The sequence below is a fragment of the Balearica regulorum genome, chromosome 7 (genome assembly GCF_011004875.1).
Source record: "Balearica regulorum gibbericeps isolate bBalReg1 chromosome 7, bBalReg1.pri, whole genome shotgun sequence".
Classification (NCBI taxonomy): domain Eukaryota; kingdom Metazoa; phylum Chordata; class Aves; order Gruiformes; family Gruidae; genus Balearica; species Balearica regulorum.
In genome coordinates, this window is record NC_046190.1 from 13,604,247 (window position 1) to 13,620,267 (window position 16,021).

The 16,021-nt window shown below is 42.8% G+C and overlaps 1 protein-coding gene across 1 annotated transcript; it reads right to left on the bottom strand.

The window, feature by feature from the left end:
- Positions 1–7,710: 7,710 nt before the first annotated feature.
- On the bottom strand, positions 7,711–16,021 carry GSTO1 (glutathione S-transferase omega 1). Its single transcript, XM_075757983.1, has 6 exons — positions 15,569–16,021; positions 15,335–15,443; positions 13,444–13,666; positions 12,055–12,156; positions 9,855–9,958; positions 7,711–8,186 (listed from the first exon to the last, which is right to left on the bottom strand). The coding sequence occupies exons 1-6, from the start codon at positions 15,600–15,602 to the stop codon at positions 8,033–8,035; spliced, it is 726 nt and encodes a 241-aa protein (XP_075614098.1). The 5' UTR covers positions 15,603–16,021; the 3' UTR covers positions 7,711–8,032.

A 16,021-nucleotide genomic window follows, 5' to 3' on the forward strand; every position in this document is an offset into this window, starting at 1 on the left:
ACTTGAACTGACAGTAAACCTCTCGGTCTTGTCCTCTCAGTCTCATCAATATGCAATTGCCTTTCACTTGCAACTGTATTTATAAGAAAACAAAAAAGAAAAAGGAGCTGCCTTTTATTAATGATTGTACCCTGCCAGGACAGTATAGGGTTTGTGCACTGAAAGCCCTGCATTGTGGACCTGGAAATGGTGTGCATACCTGCCATTCCCTCCTGCGGCTACATGGTTAATTGGTCTATGTCATATTCCAGGTCTCTCTCTCCTTCAACATTCAATTTCTTCTAAAACCAAAACTCCCAGGAGAAACTTCACCAAAAAAAGCTTATTTTTACTTAGGTTTAGAAAACAGTATTCTCTATTCCAGCTAGAAGCATCTCTAATTACAGTTTTTATTACCACTTTAAAATAATCCCTGTAAGAGAGATGAGTTTGTGGTGGTATACTTTGACATTTTTTCAGCACATTGAGAATAAATAGCTGAATATGGGGAAGTTACACAAAACAAATCAAGTCTGTGTCATGGCAGAAAACCTCCAGTAGCTCTTGGCTTCTGATGCTGTCAGGCCTATGTGAGAGGGTGAGTGCAAGATTAAAACAACTAACATATAGCAGAGTGAATATCTCCGCTGCCCTAGTTAAATAGATGATCAGACCTTAAAGACCTGGCCATTTTTGCTTTCAATATCAAGTAGTTTAAATAGTTTAGATGGCAGAAGCTGACTCAATAATTATGGGGAGCATTTACAATTTCTCTTTGGGGGCAAGAATACAAGTAACATTTACCTCCTTCTCCCTTATTGTTCAATAAAACTCCTCTTTTGGTCATTAGGAGCTTCCCATAAAGTCTCCTTGTAGCACTTAAAATAAAGACCTTGCTGGTTTACATCTGTGTGTCTAAGCCATAAACTCAGAAGTCACAGTAATTGTCTGCCTATTATTCTGTGTTGGGGCCTCCAATCTGGCCCCATAAAGTTGCTGTGACATTGGGCACTGATTGCCGCTTCATTTTAAAACTTCAAAATAGCATTTTAAATGCTGGAAATTTGGAAATAGATCAAATAAAAAGAACATGAGAATGGCAGGTATAATGTTAACTGTGAAACTTTTCATTTTAATGAAGGTTTTCAAACACAGTTCAGAGTTCTTTCAGTTTCCCAAAATTCCCAAATCATCATTAACAACTCTCTCCAAAACCACTGAGGAATACACACCTCTCAAATTAGTTCCTTCAGGCTGGGGGTGTTCCAGCCTTTGCTATCTACTAGGCACTCTCTCAGGTAGACTGCCCTGCCAATAAGCCCAAGTTGGGTCACATCAGCATTTAGATGAATGTACTAGCACAGATGTCTGCAGCGCATCTCTCCAGCATTATGAGCTGCTGTACTTGCTACAGCCTGATCCTCCTCTCTCTACACAACTTTCCTCACAACATTTAAGACTGAAATTGAATTATCCCTGTGTGGTACCTGACTTTTGGGAAAACTCAGGAAGGTCATGAAAAACTCGTGAATGCAAGTCCAGTCTGCATCCCTTATCCCCAGCACAGTGACAGCCTTCACTGAACAGGTCACACTTGCAAATGCAATAAGCTGCCTTTTCCACAAGCACAAGAAAAAGATCTCCTTTCATATACTACCTGGATATGTAACTGCTATATGGGGCAGTTCTTATGGATTTGACATGAAACACCTCTGTATTTCACATCCTTCATGGTAATCAGATACATAATTCTGATGTGTGGCTAATACTAAAGAACTGCAGACCTTAGAAAAATTGTTTTTTCCACATAGGAAGCCATTTCTGTTTCCCAGCTCTGCACAATATTGTTTTGCAACTATGAAAAGCAGGGTGATGTTTGTGTTGATACAAAAATAGCACTTTTCAAGCATTAAATCAGGCAGGACACTAAAGCCAGGAGAATAATTTGCAGCTAATAAATTATCATCTAATGACTTTTTACCACTCATGGAATATCCACAAGCATAGACAGAATCTCCTTTATTTCAAGTAGGCAGAAACATCTGTGCTATAAAAAACCAAGAGCAGCCTCAGAGGATATAGTGACCTGCAGGCAAACATTACTTTGGTCAGGTAGCACTAGCAATAAAACAGAACACTGGTCTCAGGATTGGATACTGCTCCAGATTTGTCTGCTTCTTGAGCAGGTTTCATCCTCTCTGCTCAACTCTGTGTAACAGTTCTTTGCTTGCAGGTATAAAAGCTAACTCAGGACCATCCCCAAGTGCCACTAGCACAGTATAAGATAGGTGTCTTGTATTTATCTGGATTGCGTTTGTTTGGAAAGAAGATTTCTCAAGGTATTGATTCAGTGGCTTCAACCAAACTTTTGAGCTGTTCTACCCCTTCCAAGTAAGATTCCAGGCAGTCCTGCTTCTTTCTAACATGATGAATTCATCGTGGCAACATAAACTAGGTTATTTTTAGCCAGTTTCCTATGCAGTCAGGGTGCACGTGCATGTGGGGAGGGGAGAAGAAGGTCTATCCCTTTATGTCCTGCCAAGTAACTTCTGAATCCATCAAATAACTTTAAGCAAATTTGACAGATCTGCAGAGAGCTCAGAAATACTCAGCTCGAATAAATTTTAGGCAAGCAGGCAGATGGATAGAGGAGAAAGACTCTAATAATGCTGAGAAAGCACATAAGATCTTTTAAATGTCTCAAGTGCAGTAAAAGGCAGTTGGTACTCATACCTTCCTAGACATGAAGAAATAAGCTGTGAGAAAACAGGATTGTGTTACTTCCATTACTCTCAAAGTGATCCACACAACTTTGTAGCAGAGCCATGAGAGAAGAGGAAGGCGGCAAACAAACATATATTACTATCATATCTATCAGACAAGTTTGATTCCAAAACTGAAATCTGAATAAGCCCATGTTGTGGATCAATTAATGTTACAGTGTTCTTGAAAGGAAACTTCATTTTCTAGTTATGCTGTATTTAGGTGTGTCATCTTGGAGTCCTCAGCTGCTAGAAGCAGAACCTCTGGCTGCAAAGGCTTGAAGGACTCCATAGAGCAAAGTTTTTCAGTCATTGTTTGCAGAGATGCTACCTTTGAATAAAGTTCTGAGCTTTTAATTAATTATGAATCTGTCTAGCTAAAACTAGAGCTTATCCAAAGTGTTAGAGAATTAAAAAAAAAAGAAAAAAGGATCAGCAATTTCTGTCTTGAAGGTGGTTATCTTAGCTTTATTGATCTGCTTTGAGGTGGAAGTGCAGGAGGTGCTGAGGTAAAACATTTAAATACAGCCCTCTCTGTGGCACTGTTTTAAAAATTGTTCACAAGAATGAAGATTAAAACCCCAATGAAGTTCTTAAAAGTGTCTTAGGTGCTCTGCCAGAAAAGGAGTTTTAGATGCAAAACAATCTTCAAATCCACCAACAGACCCACAGCCATTAATAGTCTCAACTCAGCAAAGACTTAATCAAGATTAATTTCTGCCTGTATTGTGCTGCTTTCCAGAAGTGCCATGACACTTATAATGTCATTGGAAATCCAATTAGGCACCTTTCTGCAGATAGGCTGACATTCAGGATCCACCACAGTACAACACAGGCCCAGCAGGCAGAGCTAGGCAGAACTAGGATCAGTGAAACACATTATTCACAGCCTGACTCATCAGTCACTTTACCTCCCCAGGTGCATCAAGGCAGAAATTCATTATATTGCTCCTAACCTTCAGTCTTGCTCTCTAGCCCTCTGCTGGGAATCAAACAGCACAGAGGGATTTCCCAAATCCACAGGGAGATAGTACTTAGCTTGCTAACATGTTCCAGCTCTCATCCCTGCCACCTTGCACCAGGCAGGGCAGGGCAGCCCTGGATGGTTCTTGTGCCTGTAAGCACAAGTGATGCATAGTGACTCTGCCTGGCCTCCATCACACAGGTGTTCCCACGGGACAGAGGCATTCTGCACTGTCAGCACAATATTCCTGCCAATTCACTTCACCTTCAGGGTTATCACATCATGTCAGTATTACGGTGCTCCTGTATGCAAAGCTAGAGAAAAGCAAGGCAGGTTTCTACCAATGGCCCCACACTGATGCTTTCCTGTCAGAGGCACACCTGGCATACCTTTGGAGGTGAAAAGTTTGATCCAGAGCAGAGATACACCAGCACAACACAGCCAAGCTACATAAAGCATAGGAAGAGGAATTGAGAGGCACCAAGCCTGTGGGTTTGAAGGCACAGGTTATATCAGACCTGTCTTCCCACAAGGAGAAACAGCTGATTAATCACCATGCCTTAGCTATTACAAGTAAGAGGAGACAGAGTCTGCTTCCAAGCCTAAACAAACACAGAAAAGAGCTGTGTGATGAACGTAGAGGGGAAAAAACCAGCCACACTCCAACTTGTGTATTGGCCCAGAGTGCATTCTTGTTGACAGCTCCCTTCTGATGGTGTGAGTGACAGGAGGAAAGGCACAAAAGCATCCTTTAGGCAAGTAGGAACGCATGCAGAGAACTGTGTGAAGGACAGTATTACGGCATACTGTCTCACTGTTGGTCCTCACTGATTCTTCAGGGGGTCTGAAGCTGACAGCTTTTTCCTCCTTTTCCCCCAGCCCTCCTATGCCTTTGCTATGCAGCCACATAGGTGACTCATGCAAATGGTTTGCAGCTGACAGGAAACAGTCTGCTCCTTACTCAGCTTGTGGCTGTCCAGTGCCCCTTTTCTCAGCTCCATTTCCCCTCGAGAGATGGCTTTTTCCATCAGCTTTGCCAAGAGTGGTGGTTCTAAGAGGCAAACCTGCAGCATGTGCTGTAACTCTCACAGACTGCCTCCAGTGCATCAGAAGATGGCTATGAATGGCACAGAACAGGCTCAGTACCTTGGTCCCTTAATACAAGCTGCATTCTAACTTCCTCCTGGACTCAGTGTCACTACACAGTGCTAAACAGCTGTTATCCTCTACCCCAGACACAGCTGCATCTCACTGACAAGTTTTTAAACTCCTGTTTTTGCAATTCAAAGTGGTTTAGGAGGGAAAAAATCTTAACATCATCACATGGCATTACTAATTTACTCAGATAAATAAGCAGCTGCCATCCTTGTTGGCTTTGGACCAGCAGTAGAAAAGACTGCTTCCATCTTATAGAAATCAGGAATAATTTTGTAAAACTGCATCTGATCTCATGACATAAAGAGACTGCATTTTCATCAGCCACTCCCAAGTAAAAATCAGTGTCCAAAGAGCAGAGTGGTGAAGTAATCGGACTACTAGCAGGGAAAGGAGAGAAGATAAGAAACAGCCAGTTCTCAAACCTTGATAATGCAGGGGAACATTTCAGACGCAATGACAGTGGAAAACTGGGGAGAGCAGGCCCAAGATATTTAACACTCTGCCAACACCACATGCCTAGCACATGCACTCACACACAGCCAGGCACCTCTGATGAGCAGGACAGCTGTTAAATGAAGTATGGCAAGAAGCTGAGATTAAGTGAAACAGTAAGAAGCTGAGATTTCCTTTTCTCTTCCTTTTTAGTTGATTAGAAAAAGTAACAAAGCTGCAGGCATCTGTATGGAGTTCACACAAGTGTTTCCGGTGTCCCTAATATGTGACATTTAAGGCTTTTCAAACCACCATCTCCAGTTACTACCACTTCCAGCACAACAACCACAGACCCTTCTAACACTTCCCTGGACTGACTCTTCTCAATTTCCCCAAGCAAGGGCCTTCTGTCACTGCCACAGTCCCATTCAACCAAGTTCCCACTCAACTTACCCAAAACTCAGCAAATCTTCCCAGATCCAATAGCCACCTCTCCCTCCTTCTACCTTGCTCTTAGCTTCAATATAAGGGATCCTAACACAATAATGAAGAACAAGAGGCTGGACCACATCTTGCATTATGGTACCAACAACCATCTCAAGAACATCAGTAAAGATATAGGGATATGCTATAAATGCAGGACAGAATGAGGCCCAGTGCCTTGCTAACCTGAAGTATCTATCCATCATGCTGCTAAACTCACTGTTTTTACAAGACAGTGGTTTTGGTTTTTTTTTTTTAAATTTGTGCTGAGACACACAGTAACAGGGAACAAAAAAACCCCAACATTGTTTTCAAAAGCAGTAGCACCACCAATAACTTCCAAGGGCAAAATATGGAGTAGAAGGTGAGTAAATACAGTACTTGCTATACCATCTGATCCACAGAAGACTTCGAGGACAGCTCTGACAAAAGGACAGAGCTGTTCATCTGCTTGATCCTTTCATTATTGACCTCCATCTTTTTCCTCTGTTGACCAAAACTGAAGATACACGTTTTCTTTTTGTGGCCTCTGAACTACTATGAAGTATCCTTTACACCCATCCACTGTGAAAGGAGAGAGCCAGTCCATTCCATATAACTTTTCCTTTCCTTTGAAGACTGGGCCTAAGTGTTGCATATTAATTACCACATTACAAACACTTTGCTTGAGGCCTGCATTTCTTGGTGTGCTGTAATGAGTTCAGGATCCCAGCTGTCTGCCTGGGGATTTAGAACACTGATATTTAATAGTAAATTATAAGGCAGAATATTTAATTTTACTTTTTTTTGATGAAGTAGCATATTTATAATGGTACATTCTACAGCCACTAAATAAATATGGGGAGACCACATACTTCTGTTCTGACACCACAGTCTCCAGGTTACCATAGTCTGGCCGTAGCCAGCTCAGTTTTTGGATTCCAGTGTCTGCTCTTAACCCATTATTAACTCCCTAATGTCTCATCTCCCTCTAGCATCCAATAATACACTGGAGCAAACTGCAACATATTCCATATTTATAGAAGCCAACTTAGAGCCTGCTATACTAACAGCTTGAACAAGCCCTACACAAAGTAGAGCAGCTAATAAAACCAAAGTGTTCTGCAGTTAATCCTTGGAAGTTTGCTGCTGAGATCCCACCAACACCACTTCAGGGATAGTGACTTCATCAAGCTCAAACCCTGTTTTCATCTAATGAAACAGCCTAGATCCATGTCCACAGCTTTATGTTTCATCTGGGTTCTCTAATTATAATCTAGAAAACATGTACAGCATCAGATCTTGACTGGGAAATTTTTTAAAAAATATCAGCATTCTGGAAGGAACAGCAGACTAATTAGTATTTCTCTAAGCAGTGTCAGATGTGTCTAAAAGCCACAAACATAAACAGGAGAGGAAAAACCTGCATAGTTTGAGTTAAAACTAGTAAAAGTATAAACAATCCCCTCCAATAGCCACAAGCTGACAGACCAAGTTCCTGCTAATTCTTTTTCTTCATCAAATCTATCTTCCATTATCTGCTTTCCTACTTGAAGTTACACAAGCATGCACCTTCTCAGAGTTAGCGTGCTGGGGCAGAACATGTTAAAGGTAAGAAAAAGTTTAGTTCAGTTTTACTCCAGAAAAGCTCCAAGACACTCAGTGCCTCAATTACCAGGAAAACCATGAAGCACTACCTTCTGCTATGCTACTTTAACTCATTGCAATGGAAGACAGATAGGAACAGCCTTGTTTATCTCACGAGAACTGCCTCAGCACCACAGGACCACAGCCCTGTGCTTGAATATACTGCTTTGCCTTATTTCTGCATGCTTATTCCCTGGAATTATGGCTAGTTTGGGTTGTTAGTGGTCTCCTCTCTGCACAACCAGTCCAGTGACTAATAGCTGCCTGGAAAGAGGAAGGAAAAAAAAAATCTGTGTTTAAAGACAATTGTTTGCTTTTGATTTATTTTCAAGACATCAGTATTACAATTTTTAAACCAAGTAACAGGATCAGTTCAGGGACTGCCTCCTAGTAATGCCTGCAAAGAGGCCAGGGATAACAAAACATCACCTCTGAGTAAAGCCAGCACATCCTTCACCTGACAGGAAAGAGTGGAGTTCACAGAAGATTTCTCAGCCTTTTCAGCATAGAGTTATTCCCCATTATGAAATGCAACCACAGAACAGCCCACACCAAATTACACTAGATCCCCACAGCTCATACTGAAAAGAAGCACTGACACTTAAGCAAGCATGTGCCTTATGGCACCTCAGAGCCCATAATCACATGCCTCAGGGCTGTTCTTCACATAGAGCTGGAGGTAGTCTTTGAATGTCTGTGGGTCAGTCATTGTAGCCTTGACAGCAGGGTCCTCCTTCATGGCCTCCATCCAGTGTCGGAGCTTTGAGGGGTGACTCAAAGAGCTACAGGAAAAGGAAAGAGACTGAGTAATGCAAATGGGAAACTTGGAGGGCATCAAGGAAGCAAAACAGCTTGAGCGGTTCTATTTTACTGCTTGTTTTGCTTTCTCCCTCCCAGTATGATGTTCAGCTTGGAGCAGGTGACGGAAATACATATCAGATCATAGAAGACAGATCAGCATTTGAAAAGTGAAAAGAGTTCTTACGGAGCTCGTGCACTCCACAAAGTGGAGCTAAACCACAACTGAGCATTTACTATGCAAGATATCAGCATGTTTTTGCTTACATTACTGCTGCTGCAAAAGACACAGCTCTTATTTATCACGTGCTCCGAGTTGAGAACAGAGGCTTGTGCATCACCGCCTCCCTCTGGAATGCTTTGTGAATGGTGATTCTTGAAGCAAATGCTGCGTGCAGTGCTTAAGTTCCCCTCTACAACCCACTAACCACTTCTCTCCTCTCTCTTGCATACCTAGACAAGCTGTGTAGTTTGTACTACCCTGCAACCTAGCAGCCTAAAACACAGACACAGTCTATTGAGGACACTGAGGATTCAACTAACAGACTAAATCCACAAATCCACTCACACGCATTTGGAAAAAACCCACACCTTGTGGCAAATTGAAAGCTTAACAGTGTAAATTGTTATTTTCATTCTTTTCTAGCAGATTGACCCAAGTACTTTGCACTACAATTTCCAAATCCCAAGTTTAGTTAATGCATAACTTCTCCGTGTAACTCCTAACCCTTACCCAGAAAGCATCTTTTCTTAACAAACAAGGCTTCAGATCCTCAGTCATTCAAAAACCTTAATGGCTCCAGACCTATGCGCCTTTATTGCTTGCAATATTTCCACTTCTAATCAAGGACCACACAGGAGACAAAGTAGGTCAGCAACCCATTAATAAAACTCTCATTTCATGGTGCCCGAAGTTTCAATGCTAAGGATTCCCTGCATCTTTCTTGTTCTTCAAGAATGGTTCAGGCACCAGACTGAGACTAACTGTTCTATACTCATCTTCCGCTTACATCACCCACTTCCTCATGTAAGTTGACTCTCTAGTCCTGTTTTAGCCAGCTGTATAATAGTTTTCCTTTGATACCATTTCCCCACATATTAATGCAATACCAACATAACTGGAGCTGTTTAAGAATATAACTGACCAAGACATTTATTTACATATAAAAAATGCTATTACAACAGGAACTGATCTATTAGTTACAGCAAGGTAGGATACAGTTTACCCATCTCAAAACAAAAAAACCACTCTCCTTTGTCAATCTAAGATTTCCAAAGAGCAGAAGACCGCACTTCAAGTCTGAGGTTCTGGACCAACAAATTTGAACCTAGGCCTCCATACCTCCCTCCACTTCAAATAAAGACCACTTTCATCTTTGATGTTAGGGATGGAGAGAAAGTCCTGTATTTTGACCACTTCTTCCAGATCTGTCAAAATTATTTGGTACAAAAACAGACCCAGTGAAAGAAACTTGTTTACAGAAGATCCCTGAACAACTCATCTCTTTTGAGAAGATGCTTCCCCCAAACTGTAACACAATACAAATTTTCATCAGCAGCCCCCAAGAGTGGCCCATTGCTCCAGAGTATATGCAAAGAGTATTTATGCTGAGGTACTTCAGTACACACTAGAAGCTAGGCAAGGTACTCACTCCTTCAGCTCGAATTCCAGACGTTCAAACCACGGCCAGATCATGTAGTCAAGCATGGAGACTGAGTCTCCACCGTAAAACTCAGTGTTGTGTTTGGACAGAATCTGTGAGGGGCGAGAGATGACAATTGCCCTCAGAAGGAAAATTACCCCAACAGAACACTACAGTTAACAAAAAGCCCACTTCATAGGGGAATACAGGCATACTGAAGGGATCAGACAGCAAATAATGGAGATCAGCACATTTCTCCTGTGCATGCAATATCTGGGGAGTCAGAGCCAGTCAGTAAAGCAGCTGTAGTATCAAGCTGAACTATTTCATATACTATCAGTCCAGCTCTTCTCCAGTGGTTCAAAAACTGTCACAAAATATTAATCGTGAGCAAGTTGCAGCTTGTGCACAAACAAAAAGGAATTTAGCTCTCAGAATCTGTCAGTTCACGATTTCTTACTTGTCAAAAAGCATTAATGGCATAGACTAATCAAACATAATGCACAAGCCATGCTTGAGCAATAAATCCAGCTAAATTTAACATCCAAGTAAACTAGAACACTGTTTTAGCAAGGACTCTTTCTCATGGTACTTGAGGCCAAGTGGCATCAGGAAAGCATTTCTAACATTACATCTATAACTGGATTTGATCACAGGAAACAACTGTAACATCCACATACACCAGAAAGAGATCCCCACAGCAGCTCAGCCCAGAAAGCCGGGCCACAAAGAATGCAACAAGTTCTCCTGTTACATTTTTGTTTCTGATACATTTCAAGTGCCATGGTCATTCAAGTTTAATGTGCTTTAAGGAACCTCCATAGCTTGGTCTCTTCTTTCATTAAGACTAGTCCCTCTGTTATCAGACACTTTGGCATTTTAAAGGTGGAATAAGAGCAATTTTACAAATATTTGTCTTTTTGGAAATATACTCCTATGGCATTTACTCCCTGTCCCCTAACTGCCATGATCTAGTAGAAATTTTAAAGCAGTCCTTCAGAGAGCATCAAGTTGTTTGAATTGCCAGGTGTCTGGCAGGATATAACCTTGCAGTTGCACAGTTCCAGAGACAGGAACACAGCTCCCTCTGTCGGGTAGCAGCAACCTAAGTACAAACGTGTCTCAAACACTTCCCTTCTTGAAAATCTCTTGCAATAGGCTGAGTGAAATTTGCATGGCTCTGTTCCTTCCTCCCATCCTCAGCTGACACTGCAAAATTCTTCAGAGTATAGTAAAACAGAGACACTGAAGAAGCAGCAAGTATTTCAGAGCAGTAATAAAGCAGGAAGAAGGTTAATTCTTACTTTATGCTTACTAGATCTGTATTTCAGGGAAGTGAAACACACATGGCTACCCCCAAGAACTCATTTGTCATCTGCACTACTCCAGTATCAGCCTGATCAGACAGACAAGACTACCCTGAAAACAATTTTACTTTGGCAACTCAAGGGGGTGGGGAAGCAGAACGGACAAGGCTATTAGAATTAGGAAAACACTAGAATGCTATTGTTAGTTTTGCAGCAGAAGAGAAATACCCCAGAGGAACACTTCTTGATCGAGTCAGACAAGCATTAGTCATGGCTGCTAAAGACACCAAAGAAATGGGCTTATGATAAAGGCAATTCCAACAAGCTGCTCAGACTAGCAGAGAACCACTGTGACACAGATTGTGAAATTGCTAATATAGCAGAGCCACCTGACACTTCCTGGAGCTCTGCTGAAGTTGCAGTACACAACCATGGCAGAAGATGGCCCAGGGTTGGATTTCTGCAAGGGACAGATTACATTCTGCTTCCCCCCACAAACATAAGCTCTTGAATGAAAAACATTTCATTTCATCACCAGGGTATCTGCACTGATTTCAGCAGAACTAGAGCACAGATGCTTTTCAGCAGCTCAGACTCCTCAGCCCTTGCTCTTAAAACACGCTGGAAAGCCTCCTTACATTTAAAGCAGAACAAAGACATCCAAGACAACAGCAGTCAACTTCACAAGTCCACACAGCCTTCATCATACAGATGAAGTTTAGTTTAGCTACTTGGAACTTATTCTAATGGTACTGTTATGCATCCTAGGCTGGGGAGAGTAAATGGAAAGATCGTACATCGCTGTAACTACAAACTGAATGAGAAGAGATCTAGCTCCGCAGGGCAAAGCATGAAAGAAAAAAGGGACTGGCAACCTGCTCATTATCATGAAATACTCTTACCTCTCCAAATTTGCCAAACTTTTCAGCAACCTCTGCTTTCAGCACCATGGCGTCCGGTCCATCTTTGACTGACGTAAAATATTTGAAAGCTACGGGTGTTAGCTAAACAAAGGAAAGGATAAAGTTTTTAATGTTCTTATAACACAAGCAAGTCACTCAGCTTAAGATGTTAGGATATTAAATGCAAGTTAAATCTTAAAGATTTAACTTTAAAGAGTTAAAGTCCATTATTAAAGTCTTTTATACTTCAGAAAAAGTAAGCAAAGGCTTAAAGGAAGAGTGAATGCAAATACTAATGAATTATAGTCTTGTAACAAGAGGAGAACAATGAAAAGAAGGGCATGTTTTCCATTTGCACACAATAGCAAAAAAAGTAGCAAGGTGTAGAGTGGTACTCTTTTTCCCAGTTACTAATTTCTGACATCAAAATGCACTTTAATTATCAACATTTAATGTACGCTAATAAAGAGATATGCAGCCCAGGATATGCAGACTTCTGCAAACTTGTGCATTTTCTAACTTGGTAATTGCCAGAGAAATTAGCACAGTTTCCCAGTGGCCACGCTTAACTAAATTATATTCTTAAGAGCTCACAGACAAACATGTTTCTAAGATATTGTCATTCATGCCACCAATATTCAGTGCACGTTTCATTTCTTGCAACATGGTTCCCTGTAACCTTCTTCCCATCACGCCTATTCAGAAAGGCCTGTTGTAAATATATCCTCCCTTCTATGTCCACATTTTTTTGCATCTTTCATTGCTTCCTCATACCCAAACTGACTTCTTTCACTTCCTAGACCCTTCAAAGCACGTGCTTGTATTATCTATGTTTAGGGTACAGACAGGTTATTTCCAACCAGCCACAGTGCCCACCTCCAACCTCTACCAAGAGCCAAATCCAGTCTCCTTACACAGGGCCCATGTCTACAGCCACCTGCCATTTCCTACCCATGACTGTACGCTCTCAGTCAAGCACTCTTCACATTCCGCATTCACACCGTCCTTCCTCCAGAAGGACTCTGATTAAAATACACCAATTGTCACTGCCTAGGTCTCAATCATTCAGCCATCTTGGTCTACCAAACTTTCCTCTATTGTAGGATACTCAAAATCTTGGCTCAGTCATATACACTGTCACTAGCTTGGCTGTATTGCCTGCATCTATCCCTTCTCGTGGCTTCCCCCAACGGAATGCTGGGAGCCATTCATATGCACAGTGGTTTGTATGTGCTCACAGCAAAAGACCCCATATAATACTTTCTTTATAATGGAGAGGTTATTTAAATGCTTTTCCCAGACACAAGACCTATCTAAAAGGATGAAAGCAGCATTGGCAGCAGAGCTTACAGTGAAGAAACTCAATCCCACCCTGTGATCACACAGTACCTTTGAGAAGTGTTCCAGGAGCATCTTCTGAAAGGCTCGCTCATATGGGTCTGAAGGCATCAACTTCCTCCCTGGAAATGCTTCATCCAAATATTCACAAGTTATTGGGGACTCATAGATGAGCTGGCCCTTGCTGGTCTCCAGAACAGGAACCAGCCCAAAGGGATTCTTCTCAAAGAACCAGTCAGGTTTGTTCTTCAGATTGATGTTGATTACTTCATGGCTAAAAGAGCAAAAGAAACAAGACCCAAACAGGTTCAGTTCTACTACAGCCCACTCCATACCATGATGAAATGCAGTCATTACACCTCAACAGCTACAGTACCTGAGAGGCTGAATCCTCCTTCCCCTGCTCTCCTTGTCTTCCCTGAAGTCCTTTGCAGGACTAACCATTTGACTCAGGGGGCACTGCCCTTTGCTGAAGAAAGTCAGCACTGACTTACAATGAGTTGTTTGTTAGACTAATAAAAGACGTGAACAATCTGGAAGCGCACCACAGAGACAGCCCCTACCATCACGCTAAAAACAAAAGTCAAGCTCAGAATGCAGCACATTTATCACATGCAGGTTCAGGAACATTCTAAGAAAGAAGCATCCGGTTGCAAATAAGCTACACCCCAACTGAGAACTGCAGTTGAACTTTAATCTGACCGTACACTGAAGAGCAAATCAGGAGAGCATCCTACCTACTTATCTTCCCCACCTTCCCTACCTCACATAGGTGTGCAGGGTAAAGGCAAAATAGATATCGATTAAAAAGACACATGGGAAACATGTCTGTGTTATATTAACAATGCATGTTATATGCTGTGCTGTATGTATGACCCCAGAAAATTCCTAGTAAGCCCAAAAGTCTCCTAAACACAGCTGAACCTTCAAAACAACTGAAAGGTTACCAGCAGATAACTGCCGTGTTTAGGTAGCAATACACTACCTCCAAAATCACTATACTAAAACAAACCTCCCAGCTCCAAAAATCAGTCCAAAGACAGTAAAGACAGACAAAATTAAACTGACCTGGAAGTTTTAGTGCACCTATTCTTTGGAAAAAAATCCAAGAAATAAATAAAAAAAAAAAAAAACCCAACTCTCATCTTGCTACCAGGAGAACTAGTTGGTAAGTGTTCACAGGTCTGAGACTTGGTGAGAATCAGCAGGTGGAAAACCCTGTTACTTTGAAGCTGTAAACTGAGGGAAGTATTAGTCCTCATTTAAAACCACTGAAATGACATGGCTATCTTGAAAAAGAAACAAACACAAGCACTGAATTCCATTAACTTACTTCAGCACAGGAATGAGAAGACATTATAGGAACACAGTACGCTTCCCTCTTAAAAAGGCCACTTGCCATTGTGTTTTGCTTATGGGGTAACATAACTGAAATGCTGAATATTCGGATCTCACAGAATTTTCAGTGTAACTTACCATCAAAATGAAACAACAACATATATTAAGGCTCTACTCACATTTGCCCAGAACAAGCTCAAATGTTATTATTGCAAACATTCAGGATGACAGGCAAGGAAAAATAAAATTAAAATAATCTTGGGGGTTTTCCCTACGGATTTACTTTGGGCCTTTACATAACTGACTTCATACACAGACTACTTATCTCCCAGTTCAGCAAGACACCCCTCCACAGAAAAAGTCTTAAGTTCAAGCTTTAGAGCAAAGTCACCCACAGAAACCTCTTTTCATCCATTTTTTTTTCCAGGTATTTTTTTAATTAAAAGTCATTTATGATGCCCAGGCAAGAAGGGAAGCTTTAACCACCCGCTACTCTGTGCGAGCTCCCTGACCGCCACAGGATCGCGAGGTGTAGCGGCACCGGGAGAGGGGGACGACAGGGAGCCGCGCACCGCGCCGTACCGGCCCGCCGGGAAGGCCTCACCTGATGCCCTTGGCGTGGAGGACGAGGCGCGTCCTCTGGGCGAAAGGGCAGAAGCGCATGCTGTAGAGCCGGATCATTCCCTCGGGCACAGGCCCTGGGGCCGCGCTGCCTGAGGAGAGAAAAAGAAAACCGTTCCGACTGTTACTCGCCCCGCGCGAGCCCCTCCCTCCACAAGCCGCCCAGGCCCGGCTGAGGCGGTACGGTAGCCAGCCTGCTTCCCTGGCCGCCGCTTACCCTTGCCCAGGCTGCGAGAGTGATCACCCGCCATCACGCTACACCACGCCGTGCTGTACCGTGCCGCGTTATATTGTGTTACACCATGCCCCAACGCACCGCCCTCCCCGATGCCGGCCCCGCCCGCCGGGGCGCCCGGGAGGAGGGCGGGAACCGCCGACCCTCAGCGGAGTGCGCGGGCAGCCAGCCAGCCACGCGAGAGGGCGTGTGTGCCGGCCGGCCCGCCTGCCCGCCTGCCTCCCTCGGGAGTTGTCGGCACCCTGCCTCAGGTGCCTGGCACCCACAGAGAGGTGAACGTTTGGGGTTGAGTGGGAGGAGCGTCGTGCACCCCAATGGTCCCTCCTTAAGCTGACTGTCCTCCCCACCTGAGATGCTGGGCCGTTCACTGGGACTGGCACTATTAAGCTGCTCTTAATGGTGTCTTCTTTGTCACCGCAGCATAACCCCCCAAGC